We start from the raw sequence: 14828 nt of genomic DNA, 5'->3' as shown, positions 1-14828 counted from the left end.
GTGGCCAATTGAGTGAATGTGTACGTGACAAAAAGGACCCGTGGGGGGCATTAAGTCACGGCTGAGTGGGCCCCTTCAGGGACAGCAGCTGACCCCTGTTAAAGGGGAGGGGCCTCTTGTTCGCGCCCGTCAGGAGTCGGACCCCCGCACCCGTTCACCTGTCACAACCACCTGAGGTCATGTGACAACCCAAGCGGATGATATATATATTTTTTTGGTTTGTTTCAGTTGAAATCAAAATATTAGCATAATAAGCTACAATTTTGCTAGCTTTGTGCTAACAGATGATGGGAAACTGCATAGGGTAACATGGGCTAACAAAACTAGCATCTGGGTTGCTAGTGCTATATTTTTAGGAACAGTACCTTCACACCATTATGTGGCGCTACATTCTGCTAGCTAGTTTTATTTTTATTATGCTAGCGTGAACTTTAACATGTTTTTGTTTATTTAACAAATTATTTAATGCATTAATTTCACCTTTTTTTTTTAAGTGAAGGGTGTGTCCGTTTGATTTCGATACAAACAATAAAAAACAAAATATCAAGCAATAAATTGCATTTATTTGTTCCAAAAGCGGAGCAAGGTCGAAATGGGCAGCGTTCATACCACTCAGCTACAAAATATTGTTACAAACAGCCAGCATTACACACGATTACAGTAGTATTGCTTCTATTACATTTATTATTTATATGCCCTCCATTCCTATAAATCAACACATACATTACAACAAAACATATACATTCACTCTCTTTACTCATCCACTTGTTCTGAATGAGAAGATTCCCTTCTAATTCTCACTTGTTTGGCAGGATACTCCAGATTAGAAGACAATGTGTAGCATCGGGATATTTATTAGAGTACCGGTATCCCTTGAAATGTAAAACCTCAAAAGTGCAATTTGTCTATGATTAGAGGTCAGAGATATGCTTATGAACATCTATGTTAAATAAACAAAACTAAATGATTGGCCGGTTGCGATAGCAAGTATTTTTAATTTTTTTTTTTTCTTTAGGAGAACTCATTATTATTCATTTGGCAACCTTCCCAAGTCAACATATCATCATCGCTCTCCTTTTTTTTTTGCTTTTTTTTTTTTGTCTGTGTGCATGCTCTTTAATTCACCTGAAACTTGTTAATCCAAGACCCTTCATCATCATCATCATCATCATCATCATCATCATCAGAATCCCGCCAGAATGGTGAAGTTCGGTGACATGAGGCAGGACCAACCTAGTATATGTTATATGTACAGCTGTGTGTGGTGGTACATTAAAACTGGGAGCAGGTGAGATGGAGCATAGGGAAATAATATCCCCTACTCCGATCTACCCGCGTCCCAAGACGTGAATGTGTGTAGTGCATAAAAATTTTTTTTTTGGGGGGGGGGGGGGGGGGGGGGGGGGGGGGGGGGTTATTGACAGGGGTCGGGACACAAATGAGTGTACCACACCCCTGCTTTTGCTTAGTACTTTGGCCTATCCCCATTTTTTAAATATTTTCTTTTCTGAATTTTATTTAATCAATTTTCTGACTTTTTTTGAAGGGGAAATTCCAAAGACATTTTTTATGTCTTAAAACCAACCTCTCTTTTTCTGACAACTTAAAATTCTGGACTCTGATATTTTTGTTTGAATACCAAATTATTCTTTTTTTTTTAAACCTAAATAATGAATTCATTCAATGCATATTTGATCTAAGAAAAATAAAAATAAATATGCAAAATATATATATATATTTCTACTAATTGTTGACCCCTGCTCTGTCTAGGATGATAAAAAGTTATTTCCATAGTCGCTCTTTCAAAATGTGAAATAAATTAGTAAATAAATAAGAGCTACAGCCTGCTACAAGCAAACGCAGACATGACAAACTTTATTATTATTTTTTTAGTTAAACTACTCTCCATCTGATTTATATTAACATCTGAATCATAACAATAATGATAAATACAACAACTTCTCCATCAATGTACCCTTCTTGTTACAATGCAATACAATCAACTCGGCTGTGGACAAAGGACAAAGTTTTGTTGGAACGTAAAAAACAATCACAAGTGCTAGCCAGCTTGTCCTCAAACAATAAAGACCCCCCTAAAAAACATCATTTTCCCGCCTAGTTTGTGTGGTGTCATTTCGTAAAACGTCCCAAGTGGAAGCTAGGGATAGACGAAGGCCACATCAGAGCCGTAACAGTGGTTTTACACGAACTGATAGTAAAACCGGAGGTTGCAACTTGGCGGGATCTCCGTTAAAATGGGGGGTTAGTGTCCGCCGCCTCACATTAATTGGGTTGGATTCCTTCATGGACAATAGGAAGGCCCGACCTATATGGATTTTTTTTTTTTTTTGGCCGATGTTACTTCCGACATTTGGCAGAGTAAAATTTAGATTTTCGATTACAAAAATATCTAATGATTTTTTTTGTGGGGTGGGGGGGCGCTATGTTAATCGATATTTGGCAGAATATCGAGATTAACAATATCTAATGATGAATATTTTTTTTAGGCCAATGCTGATTCATTATTTGGCAGATAAAATTCGGATATCCAATTAATTACAAAAATATCTAATAATTCTTTTTTTTTTTTTTTTTTTTTTTTTTTTGGAGCCGATGTTAATTTTGATATTTGGCAGAATAAAATTCGGATATCCAGTTAATTACAAAAATATCTAATAATTCTTTTTTTTTGGGGGGGGGGGGGCCGATGTTAATTTTGATATTTGGCAGAATAAAATTCAGATATCCGATTAATTACAAAAATATCTAATGACAAAAATTTTTTTTGGGGCCAATGCTAATTTTGATATTTGGCAGATAAAATTCGAATATCCAATTAATGACAAAAATATCTAATAATTCTTTTTTTTTTCTTTTTTTTTTGGGAGCCAATGTTAATTTTGATATTTGGCAGAATAAAATTCAGATATCCGATTAATTACAAAAATATCTAATGACAAAAAAATTTTTTTTAGGCCAATGCTAATTTTGATATTTGGCAGATAAAATTCGGATATCCAATTAATTTCAAAAATATCTAATAATTCTTTTTTTTTTTTTGGGGAGCCGATGTTAATTTTGATATTTGGCAGAATAAAATTCAGACATCCGATTAATTACAAAAATATCTAATGACAAAACATTTTTTTTAGGCCAATGCTAATTTTGATATTTGGCAGATAAAATTCGAATATCCAATTAATTACAAAAATATCTAATAATTATTTTTTTTATTTTTTTTGGAGCCGATGTTAATTTTGATATTTGGCAGAATAAAATTCAGATATCCGATTAATTACAAAAATATCTAACGACATTTTTTTTTTTAGGCCGATGCAAATTTTGATATTTGGCAGATAAAATTCAGGTATCCGAATAATTAAAAAAATATCTAATGATTTTTTTATTTTTTTTTATTTTTCTGTGGCCGATTTAATTTTGATATTTGGCAGAATAAAATTCAGATACCTCATTAATTACAAAAATATCAGATTTTTTTTTTTTTTTTTAACGTCGATGTTAATTTCGATATTTTGCAGAATAAAATTCAGGTATCTGATTAATTACAAAAATATCTAATGATGAATAAAATGCTTTTTTGGGGGGGTCATTAAGGTTTACAATAGAGAATGTGACTTTTTTTTGTTTTTTGGACGGTGGTTGTTCAAAATCTTGATTTGGGTCTTATGTTGCAATTACGTACAAAAAAAAAAATGCAGTATACTTTGGTGGATTTTTGCCAATTATAAAGAGCTAATGTCGACTGATTACATCTGACGGCCATTTAATCGATCAGGCCCTCGAGAGTAGTGCAGATTAAGATGAACGTATAAAGTTGTCATGCCTGATAGAACAAAATGGAAACCCCAATAACAAAGACCAAGCATAGTCTCTTATGGGATTTGGGAAAGAGAACCTGTGAAGGTGTCCTTAGTGTGCAAGGTCTCCGGGGATGGGGCTACCGGGCAGCAGGTACTTGTTCAGGTACTGGCGGGCCTGCTCAGTCACCGTCTGCTGGTCCTCGGTGTTGCCGTAGACCACCGCTTCCCACTCGCTCACCTGTGGCACGGATCCAGTCGGCATGCGTTACTTAACCGCGCAGAGGAAGAGCCTCACAACATTGCTGGGTTCGGGATTATTAACATATTCCCAACTTGATCGGTTATCACACTTTTATTCCACAAAACAAAATCGGTATCTGCCTGTACTGCATATAATCTTACTATAAAATGATTAGATAGTAGGGAATGTTGGAATCAATCACTTGATTTAGTTGAGTATCAAGCACAAGTTTGGCAACCTTGTCGGGCTTTTCCTCGAAGTGGGGAGGGTGGTGCGGTGCCACCGAAGGAGTCTCTTTCCACTCCGTTAGAGGGTGCCAGGATTCCTCCTCCTCCATCGCCTCCACATGCTGCTGCTGCTGCTCAGAGGTCGAGGAGCTCAGGGAGGAGCTGGACAGGAGACTCTCTTCCGGAACCTGGAGTACAACAAGAGCGAGAAACAATTTGTTTAGTTCAGATGGTGTCAATTTGGCATGAAATCATCTCCTAATTGTTTGTTTAATATGATGCCACTGTTTATTATTATTATTATTATTATTATTATTATTATTATTCAAAGTGATTTGTGTAGTTTTCAGCTAATACTTTAAGGGCTGTCCACTATCTCAAAATTATTTTATTTGTCCAATATTTTTTTTTTACATTTTAGTTTTACAATATCTGCATTTTCTAATTATTTGTGCATTTTGCATCAATGTTTTTGTATTTCTTGCCTAATATTTTGTGCTAAGATTTTTTTTTATCCAATATTTTAGTCTTTAAAAAAAATAAAAAATGAAAAAAAAATTTATTTTTTTTTATTCCAGTAGCATTTGTGTATTTACATTAAATATTTGGGTGAATGTATCAGTTCCATTTCATTCAAATATTTAAGCCAATTTCATCTAATGTTGGATTTTTTGCATCAAATATTTTTTATTTATATTTTTTTGTCTCACACATTTAAAAGAAAGAGTTTTATATTTTTGTGTAATACTTCAAATATTTGTATTTTTTTTCAATATTTCTGTATATTTCCCAATATTTTTTTTCCTGGATATTGCTTTATTTTTTGTACTTGTTTGTCTTGCTGTATATATATTTAATGTTCAGATTTTTAATCTAATATTTGTGTATTTCCCCCAATATTTTTATAGATTCAAAATATATACTTAAGCATTTATATTTTAAAATAAATAAGACGATTTTGCTTATTTTGTACTGTACTGGTTGTTTTTAAAGCGTTCTAGAAATAAAGTTGGGTCTATCATTTTCAAAGCGTTTCGACACTCAAAAGGCAGAATCGATGAGCTTTGATTCACTTGTGCATCGTTGAGCTGATCTTGGCACAGCTGCACAATGGGACAGTCTTCCCCCCACGGGTCCAGCACCAGAGACTTGCGCACTTTTCTAGCTGGACCGTCCATCTGCAATACAAACACACGTAAGGATTCAATAACCAGCAGTGTGTGGGCCCCTCAAGTGCGTACGTTTTGCTTCCACGCTCTGTCGTCGGGCTGCAAAATGGCCGCCGTGTTAAAGATGTCGGACCCGGTCTCTTGTGTCAGAACCTCGCGAATAACTTCTTCCAGAAAAGCTAATGGCTGTGGCTGGAGAAAAAAACAAAACAAAACAAAACACCATCAATTATTTTGAATGTGCTCAAGTTTAATGAATTAACTGACTTTTTAAAATTTATTTATTTTTCAGGACTATTTTTAATATCTGTGACGCTTACTTCCATCTTAATCGGGCCGTGCATTTTCTCCTGCGCCGCCAAAGCATTCTTGAAGGGCGTCGGCGTCCTCGGTGTTGGAGTCATAACTCTTTCAGGAAACGTGGGTGTCCTAGGACTAAAATGATTCATTATAAAACAAAGAGAATTAATCGTTGTACAGTTAAGCGTCAAAATGTTGCTTCTTTATACTATGGTCTGCTAGCCTAATGCGAACCTAAAATGATAAACTCTGAGACAGGCTAATGCAAATTAGCGTCATTGTGACAGGCTTAAAATAGTTTTATATTTTCTGGATTTCACTTTGATTCATCTTTCTTTCCTTTGACCTTTCCTCTAGTCTCCTGACCTTCTGAACTTCACGGCTCTGGCAAGACTCTGAAGTATCCGGTTAAGGTAAAGGGTAATGGGATTTTTATTAGGTTTTAGGTGAACTAATGAGTATAAATTTACACAAATTCACACGCACGCGCGCACCTCCGCATACACTCACACACACAAATGCGCACATAAAAAAAAATTAAAAATTAGTGCAGTTTTGAATGCATTTTTTTTTTTTTACAGTAATGTACCTATTTTATAAAATTTATGAAGGTCTGAACATTGAGAATGTTTAAACAAGAGAGAAATGTGAGAAAATGTAAAGGCCTTGATCGGAGAAGTGTATAAACTGTGAGGTGAGGGGTTTTAGAGCCTTAAAATATTTATAATAAATGTAAAACATTCAGCTAACGAATTCACGGATTTCAATTAGTGCGGGTATTTTCTGGGACCTAACCCCAGCGGAAAACGAGGGAACACTGTGTTGACAATTGTGTATTGACAATTTTTTTTCCTTTCTTTTTTCTTTTTTATAAATTTAGTTCGTTTTAATTATTTGGAGCAGGTTTGTTCATTTTTTTTTATTAGTACTTACATTTAAATGCTTTGTTTTAGTTTAATTTTAATCAGTTTTAGTATGAGTTTTATTGAGTTTTTACACTTACCTATCGGTCTCCTTTTGGTGCTTGGGTGTGGATTCTTTGTGAAGCGGCGTGCAGAGTAGACCCTTTTGGCTGCACACAGGCGTGGAAGTGAGCGCCGGGTTCTCCAAGTTGAGATGCTCCGCCGCCGATATGTTGCACAACTACGACAAGACAAAACACCTCTCAATTCTGTAGCTCAACTTCAGGGATGAAAAAGGAAACGTATTGATGTTGTTCACCCGCGACGGTGTGAACGGCAGCGACTTTGTGGGCGTCCTCTTGGGCAAATTGGAAACACTTTCCATACAAATAGGAGACCGTTCTCGCTCTCTCCGCCTACTCTTGGCCGGCGACGCCTTTGAGGAGGCGCCGGTCGGGCGGGCCGCATGCACAGAGGCGGCGGCCGAAGCGTCACAGGTTTCCTCTTGGAGGAGCCTGGCAAAGGTGGCCTGGATGTGCCGTGGCGCCACCGCCGTCTCGGAGAGGTCGAAATTGGCCATGTCGCTCCACGCCGACGGGTCCTGCACGGCAAAACACATCCGCAGTCCATCTATAATACCATCCATCTATTTTCTTGACCGCTAATTCCTCACAAGGGTCACGGGGGTGCTGGAGCCTATCCCAGCTGGCTTCGGACAGTAGGCAGGGCACACCCTGAACTGGTTGCCAGCCAATCGCAGCATCTATAATACATTCAACATATTTATGGCTCTTTGCCAGGAACAAGATTCGAGCTCATTTCTGCATTATTTTATTTCATTCTAACATTTCCTTATTTTTTTTGTGTGTATTTTTGTCTTTTTCCTGCGAATGTTTGTATTTTTGCATTCCAACAAATATTTCATCTAATATTTTTTGTGCTTTTACCAATATTTGTGTATGTTTCATCAAAAAATTCAAATATTTACATTGCCAAATATTTGTGTTCTATTCTAGTAGGTACATGTATTTTTGTCTAGTATTTCATTCTAAAAATGTTTTTTTCTCCCCACATTTTGTGCAATATTTGTGTATTCAAATCTGTGTTGTTTTTTTTATTTATTCATTTTGTATATGTTGCTTAATGTTTTGGTATTCCCCTCATTATTTGTGTATCATTTTCAAATGTTTATATTTTGTCAAATAGTATAATATTTTCCCCCAAAAATGTATTTTTTTTATATTTTTCCCAATATTTTGTGTAATACTTTCAACTAGGAATTTTTCGTGTAATAGTTTTGTATATTTTGTTTAATATTTTTTATCCAAATATTTGGCTATTTTCCATCTATTTTTGTATTATTTTGTGTTTCGAGTTTTGTCAAATATTGTATTTTTTTAAATTAAATACCATTAGCCTAATATTTTTTTTTATTTGTTGTATTTTTACATATTCTTCCCTAGTATTTGGTTTTCTATTCTAATATTGTGTCTTTTGTGTGGAATCTGCTATAAACAAACAAGATGTGTGAAGATGCTTCGTAATAGCAGCATTTTAAATGTTATATACAAGTAAGAAATCAATGACATTTTAGGACTATATAACCAGTCTGTAAACAGTAAACACCCTTTAAGCACTATCTTAATATACTTTGCAAACATGGAAGATACATGGATGACAGTTTGTTGATCTCGAAGTGAGGGGAGCGACTAGAATGCCCAACTGTCGATTGATTGACGCCATCTTAAGCAAACACAAATCACATTCACATTGCACTCACTCGCTACCACCGTACCGAATCGATGAGCTCAATGGCCTCTTCCAAGTCGCATAACTTCTGCAGGGTGGACACCAACGTGCTGGGCGCCACAACCAAGGACTTGCTGGGGGGCACTGACAGCTCGACAGGGGCCCCTTGCGGGTTCTCCGCCTCCGACCAGGACGTCCTGTTGGCCTGCGCCTCCAGGCTGCTGCTGCTGCTGCTGCTCGCCGTATTGGGCGTGCCGTCTGACCAGGATGAATACGGCTGCAAGAAGCTCTGGGAAAGACGGAAGCGATGTGGAAAATGAGAAGGTAATCGGTAGGATGAGTGAGATGGATGCGAAGACGACTAGAACGGCTCCTAAATGATGGGGATAGGTGCGAGGGACCAGTCGAGATGAGCAAGATGGGAAGCTAGGTACTAGAAAAACACTAGAGCAAAAAAAAAAAAAAAAGTGTGCGTCACTCATTTTTTTTTTACATAGATACACTGCAAAATCGTAATATATATTTGAGGAGAAAACTTTTTTCTTTTTTTTTTGCAGCGTATGCATGTCACACATACACAAGCAGGCACGCAGGCACGCAGGCTACGCTAAATGCTAACACCCAGCGATTGGGCGGCGTGTGCTGCGCTTACACATGGACCTCTGCGACGGACTTCGCTCTCGGCTGACATAAGCAGCAGCTCGAGCTCCTTAATTCTTTGCTCTCTGTCGGGATCATCCGGGCAGGGCGGCTGATGGAGGCGGACGGGGGGACGGCAAGGAAAAGGAAGGAATTAAGAAGAAGAAGAGGAGGAGACGACAGAGACAAAAACTGATTTACAAGTACAAAAAATGCCACAAGAAAGGAGGCGGCGTATGGCTGGTAGGTGAAAAATAACAGGACGTTCAAAGGTTTGATTTGAAGTCCGCAGCTTTTGCGATCACAAGAATGAACACAGAAAAGTCCAGAAACTAAAGAACAGTATACACAAACATGGAAACGGTTTTATATAGCGGAACTCACCCGAATAAAATCTGCAAAGTTCTTCTGGTGGTACCCCTGCGAATCAAAATGATAGATTACAATCTGCAAAAACAGAAAAACAAGTCACTTAATGCGACAAGTGAGCAATCCACGCGGAGTCCGGAGTTGACGTGGACCTGGTTGGGTGACGTCACAGGGGGCAAGGGGCTCCGAGCGCTGCTCTGCGGCTCGGCCGGCGTCGGACACGGCGAGTGACGGCGTCGCTCGGCACTGCTGTCGTGGGAGGACGTGGACGTCTTGGCCCTGCCGTCCTGCAGGTAGCCCTCTTGCTCTACTCGCCTTCTCAGGGTGGAGTTCCAGTGGTTCTTGATGGAGTTGTCCGTCCTGTTTAAAAAATAATAATAAATAAATAAATAAATAAATAAGCAGGAAAAACACTCATTTGCACCATATTTGAAGGTTTTGCATTCCTTTTTGTATAATTTATACAAATGTCTGCAGACTACAATGCAGTAAAATTTTAACTCAAATCATTCTATAAAATGGGTACTTGTAATGTAAATTTACTCATAGCTGCATGTGATTACATACAAATGGCATTTATGTCATATAATTATTATAATTTGTTGACAATAATATGTTATATGTGACCTCACTAGCCTAAACATGTCATTCTGATTAATATTACATTTTTTGAAGAAAAGAAAAAAAAAAAAAAAAAAAGGTTATTTGGGGAAATTGTTACAAAGTGCAGCTCTAAATGTCTAACTTCAACACCATTAAACTCCATTTGTAATTAGATTTAAGACCAGCTTCGTGTTCCACTATGTCCAATGTTGCTTCTGTTCTATGTGAACAAAGTTGGTGTTGATTCAATGTCTGATGATTTTTTTTTCCTGGTCTAGAAAAACAAACAGTAGTGTAAGCCACCAGTGTGTGCATATCCTTAACCTACATACAGCAGATATCGTGTGTGCACTTCACTCACTAAATGTGTTTGAACAGCCTCCTGTTGACATCAGACGGCTTGAAAGTTTGGATTTTTTTTATTTTGTTTTTTTCAACTTAGCGGCCATTTACCGTCCGGGAAGGAGCTTGGCGATCTCGGCCCAGCGGTTGCCCAGTTGCTTGCGGACCTTGTAGATGATCAGGTCCTCCTCCAGGGTCCACGACGACTTCTTCACCTGGGGGTTGAGGTGGTTGTGCCAGCGCTCGCGGCACTGCTTGCCGATGCGGCCCTGGAGGTGCTTGGCCATCAAACACCAGCGCTTGGGGCCGTACCTTTTCACCAGGTCGATCAACTGCGCAAAGATTCCATTGCAAAAAACAACAAAAAAAAAAACAACAATACACAGTTTATTGAAATCCTGATTCATTCAAGGATAGCGCTGTTCATCTCATAGCGGGTGCTAGTGCCCCCTCCCTGCAGGAAAAGGTCTGAAAAGCAGCCACTTGTGAGTTGTTTTTATTAGCGATGATGTAGCGGAGCGTTTGGATCGGGCGCCACAGGCCGGAGCCAAGAACGTTTTTCTTTTGGCGGGAAGTAAAAAAAAAAATAAAAAATGGCGCGGGGCTCTGCCTTCTGTCTCCCCTATCGCTTACCGGCAATACGTGTGCCTGACAGGAAACTCACAGATCGACTTACCTTCTGATCCTCCTCCTTTGTCCACGGGCCTTTCACCAGCTCGGGGTTGAGCACCTTCTGCCAGCGGTGCTGACATTGACCATCTGTCCTCCCCTGACATGTGAGTGAGACACCTCATTACGGAACAAATATAGCTCTCATCATCACCTCTGCTGCAAAGGAAGCTACCAAGCTCAGGAGCTAATTTGGTAATTAGGTAGTGTGCCCTAGCAAGGCCGGAAGGGATGTAGATACTAGTGGTTACTGCAGTTACCCATCTACCAACCGTATACTCACTTTCTTAGCATCCGATCTATTTTCTACTAGTAACTTATAGTTTGCTCACTGTTCAAGCTTTCCAAGCATCTTACGTCAAACAATACGTGACATCGCACACTTACAGGAAAAGAGTTGGTTATTAATTTCCATGAGTCTGTGCCACATTGCTCCACCAGTTCTTTCAACTTTTCGTCCTTGGGGAACAACAACAAAATCAGTGCAACTTCTTGTCGGGTCAAACATTACAACTCAGAGAATGAAATGCACAGCTCTGACCTCGGCGTGTGACCACTTCACTTTGCGCCGAACCTTCTTGTCTTTGCTCCTCTCTTTAGTGTCGGCATCTCTGGAGGGTGGCTCTTCGTCCTCGTCGTGGCTACATGTGCACACACAGATAAAGTTTTGTTATTTGACAATATTTTGCTTTATTTTCCAATAATTTGTCAATTTTTTCTTTTTTTAATCTTATTTTTAAAAAATGTTTCAATCTTTCTTTTAATCAAAACAATTCCACCAAATGTCTGTATTTTTCGGTGACTATTATTATACTGGTATTTTTTTTGGTCACATTTTTAAATTAAATCTTTGCCTGGAATCATTGAATTTTCCAATTAATTTTTTTGTAATTTCTCCCAGAATGTTTTTTTTCCTAGTAATTGTATATTTAATGTTTACAATTATTTGTCCAATATGTGTTTATATAAACAATAATTGGATTATATTTATCAAAATATTCTTACATTTTTGCCTACTACTTTTTCTAATGTTTGTGTAATTTTCCACCCAATATTTTTTATATTTTTTGCCTCCTGTATTTTTCCATTTAATATTTGCGCATTTTTTACCTTTTGTATTTTTAATCCAATATTTTTGGAGGGAAAATAGCGTTCCCTCCAAAGCTCTTCATCACTGGAAACTCAAGTGAGTCACTTGGATTTTGGCAGGAGCTGCTTCTGTCAATGCCGTAAGCAGGAAGAGGGGGGGAGAAATGGGTGGGTGGTACATGGGGCTATCCTGAGCCATCAACGGGCTCTTTCACCTCCAGAGGAAAGGTGGGTTTGTGGCAAATCCTTGTTCAGTTGTTCAGATAGTCATATGGCTTAAGGGTTCCAAGTCAATTTTATTGAGTAAAATGTACTGAAAAGGATGCTTTTTAGTCAAAATTTTGTTTTTGAACCATGTTTGTTTTAATAAATGTATGTTTCCTCTCTGTTTATGCGCAATAAATGCCAAAGTTAAGAGGAAACATGAGGAAAACCCCTCTCAAGGGAACATAGTAAGATATAAGCTGTAATTAACGTGCAAGTATGCTAACTCTTTCCTTTCTCTGTAAGACGTGAACATGAGTTTATAAGTATAAGAATATGCATTCAATATTATTATAAAAATATTTTGGGATATCTTAATCAGTAGTGAGAGTGAGTGAGTGAGTGAGTGAGTGAGTGAGTGAGTGAGTGAATGAGTATTGCACAACCAGAGCACACCCCCAACATACATACATATATTGATGCTCACTGAAGTGGTGCATGAGAATTACTGAATGCTTAAACTGTGCATTGTTAAACGTTATGTGGCTTCAACTTTTTATTTATTAAAAACCAGTGCAGTGGACTTATTAAATACAGTTCAGTTATGTTTAACTTTTAAATTAATCTCTTGGAACTGTTTACTTTTTGTTTGTACTTTTACTGCAATATAGCTTAATTGAATCATTGTGGGATTTTTGCATTTTCCTATATTTAATTACATTATTTACGAAACTAATAATGTTACGCTAACATTAAAATTGACACAAAGCCTGCTAAGATACATGTTATTAACATTCATGCGTACCCCTAAAAAACATGTTTACGTGCTAAAACGTTGAGTGACCTACGTACGACAGCGACGCAAGCCTCCCGTTACGACGCTAGTCACCCACCTGCGCGATGACATCACGTTGTCCATGACAGCCGCGAGGATGCGTGGACTTCTTCTGCGCGTTATAATTCCTCAGATCGCTCAAATGCCACGAGAGTGGACGTTCACCCATAGAAGTGTCCCCGGGTGCTGGCTTCCGGATTTAGTAAACATTATTCGGCTAGCCGTCTTGCTAACTGATTCGTCATTATTAGTTTCTCTGCGTGAAAAGCCAGTTTATCGGCGGTAACATCCCTCCGAAGAAGAGCGAAACTTCGTCTCGTGTTTTCGGCGACACCCCCACGGCGTAAAATGGGAGTTAAAACGGCAAAAAAGAATAAACGCGATAATTTTTTACTTTCGTTCTCAACTTGCAGACGTTCCTGGCTCACTTCATTCGGCGATTGTAATGTTTGTCCATCCCGCCGATTCTGGCGCCCAACCCCCTGTGCGGGCGGCCTCGCCTGCGATTGGTTAAAAACGAGGAGAGGCTCGAGTCTGATTAGTCGAGAACGAAGGGAGGCTACCGTTTGATTGGCGTAAAGTGTTAGGGGAGGATTCACGCGATTGGTGGAAATTTTGCGGAAGTGCACAAGTTGTTTTTTTTTTCTCTCTCTCTCTCTCTCTCTCTCTCTGACAAGTGCTGCTGTCACTAGTGAGGCAGAATGGCTCTTTCATGCCGGCGCCAGTGACCCACCAAAACTTAGCTGTATGGGGCGCTGAGGGGCCCCTCCAAGGGGTTTACACAACCACATAATTAATTTTTCTGCTGGCAAGTGCCATTAAGGTGTCCCACATTCTCACTCTTCTATCAACTAGTTTTCACATAAATGCAAATGTGAAATGTACTTTCATGTGAACAGATTTAGCTAGAAACAAAACATCTAAAAAATGTGTTATGGTCCGTTACATAACATAATTCCAAATTGTATGTTTGGTGCAAACAACATTCTGAAGTATATGGGGTTTTAAGCAGTACCCGAACTTCATTTTGAAGGCCCAGGCAAGATTAGTTTGACAACTTAATAGAGGCTGAAATCTGATTGGACCGAGAATCGAACATGCACTAGAAGCAAAGCAACGATAAAAATGCTACGAAAGGAAGAAATTATTAGTTCCGTTGAACAAAAAATTGAATTTAACTTGCATTTTCCTCTGCTGTTGTGTAAAGTGTTTGCTGCCATCTAGTGGACAAAATATCCCTACTGCTATTACCTAATAATGTACTGTAGGTTTGCTTTTTATATAAAATACTTTTGCAATTGATGTCTTTTTGTTAAACTTTTCATACGTTTTGTATTTTCATGCATTTATTTATTTATTTTTTGACATTTTACGAAATTCTCCATCCAATAATTGTCTGTACCCAATTTTGGTGTATTTCTCATCTTATACTGTATGTATATACATATATATATATACACACACACATATACACACACACATACATATATATATATATATATATATATATATATATATATATATATATATATATATATATATATATATATATATATATATATATATATATATATATATTTCTTTTTTTTAACCAATATTTTTTTCTAAGATTTTTTTAACCCTACTACATTTTCTTTGTGTATGTTTCCAGCCAACAGTTGGGCATTTA

At 37.9% G+C, this 14828-nt stretch overlaps 1 protein-coding gene across 7 annotated transcripts in view; it reads right to left on the bottom strand.

Annotated features, from left to right (window-relative positions):
* Positions 1-1401: 1401 nt before the first annotated feature.
* mybl1 (v-myb avian myeloblastosis viral oncogene homolog-like 1) overlaps positions 1402-14828 on the bottom strand; it is a 29684-nt gene continuing 16257 nt past the window's right edge. For 5 of the 7 annotated variants that reach the window (XM_077508707.1, XM_077508705.1, XM_077508709.1 and 2 more), the window contains 14 exons: positions 11573-11672; positions 11419-11490; positions 11039-11131; positions 10474-10694; positions 9570-9777; positions 9433-9495; positions 8456-8698; positions 6980-7261; positions 6762-6901; positions 5779-5893; positions 5531-5650; positions 5363-5467; positions 4301-4477; positions 1402-4059 (listed from right to left, as the gene is read on the bottom strand). In XM_077508707.1, coding sequence (XP_077364833.1) covers positions 3931-4059; positions 4301-4477; positions 5363-5467; positions 5531-5650; positions 5779-5893; positions 6762-6901; positions 6980-7261; positions 8456-8698; positions 9433-9495; positions 9570-9777; positions 10474-10694; positions 11039-11131; positions 11419-11490; positions 11573-11672 — 2068 coding nt within the window. In that variant the 3' untranslated portion in view covers positions 1402-3930. Of the gene's footprint in view, positions 4060-4300; positions 4478-5362; positions 5468-5530; positions 5651-5778; positions 5894-6761; positions 6902-6979; positions 7262-8455; positions 8699-9432; positions 9496-9569; positions 9778-10473; positions 10695-11038; positions 11132-11418; positions 11491-11572; positions 11673-13217; positions 13618-14828 lie in introns of those variants that run through there. The other 2 variants (XM_077508711.1, XM_077508706.1) reach the window with 2 other exon arrangements.

The sequence above is a fragment of the Festucalex cinctus genome, chromosome 20, assembly GCF_051991245.1.
Source record: "Festucalex cinctus isolate MCC-2025b chromosome 20, RoL_Fcin_1.0, whole genome shotgun sequence".
In the NCBI taxonomy this organism is placed as follows: Eukaryota; Metazoa; Chordata; class Actinopteri; order Syngnathiformes; family Syngnathidae; genus Festucalex; species Festucalex cinctus.
This window is presented reverse-complemented; position numbering and strand designations above follow the sequence as displayed.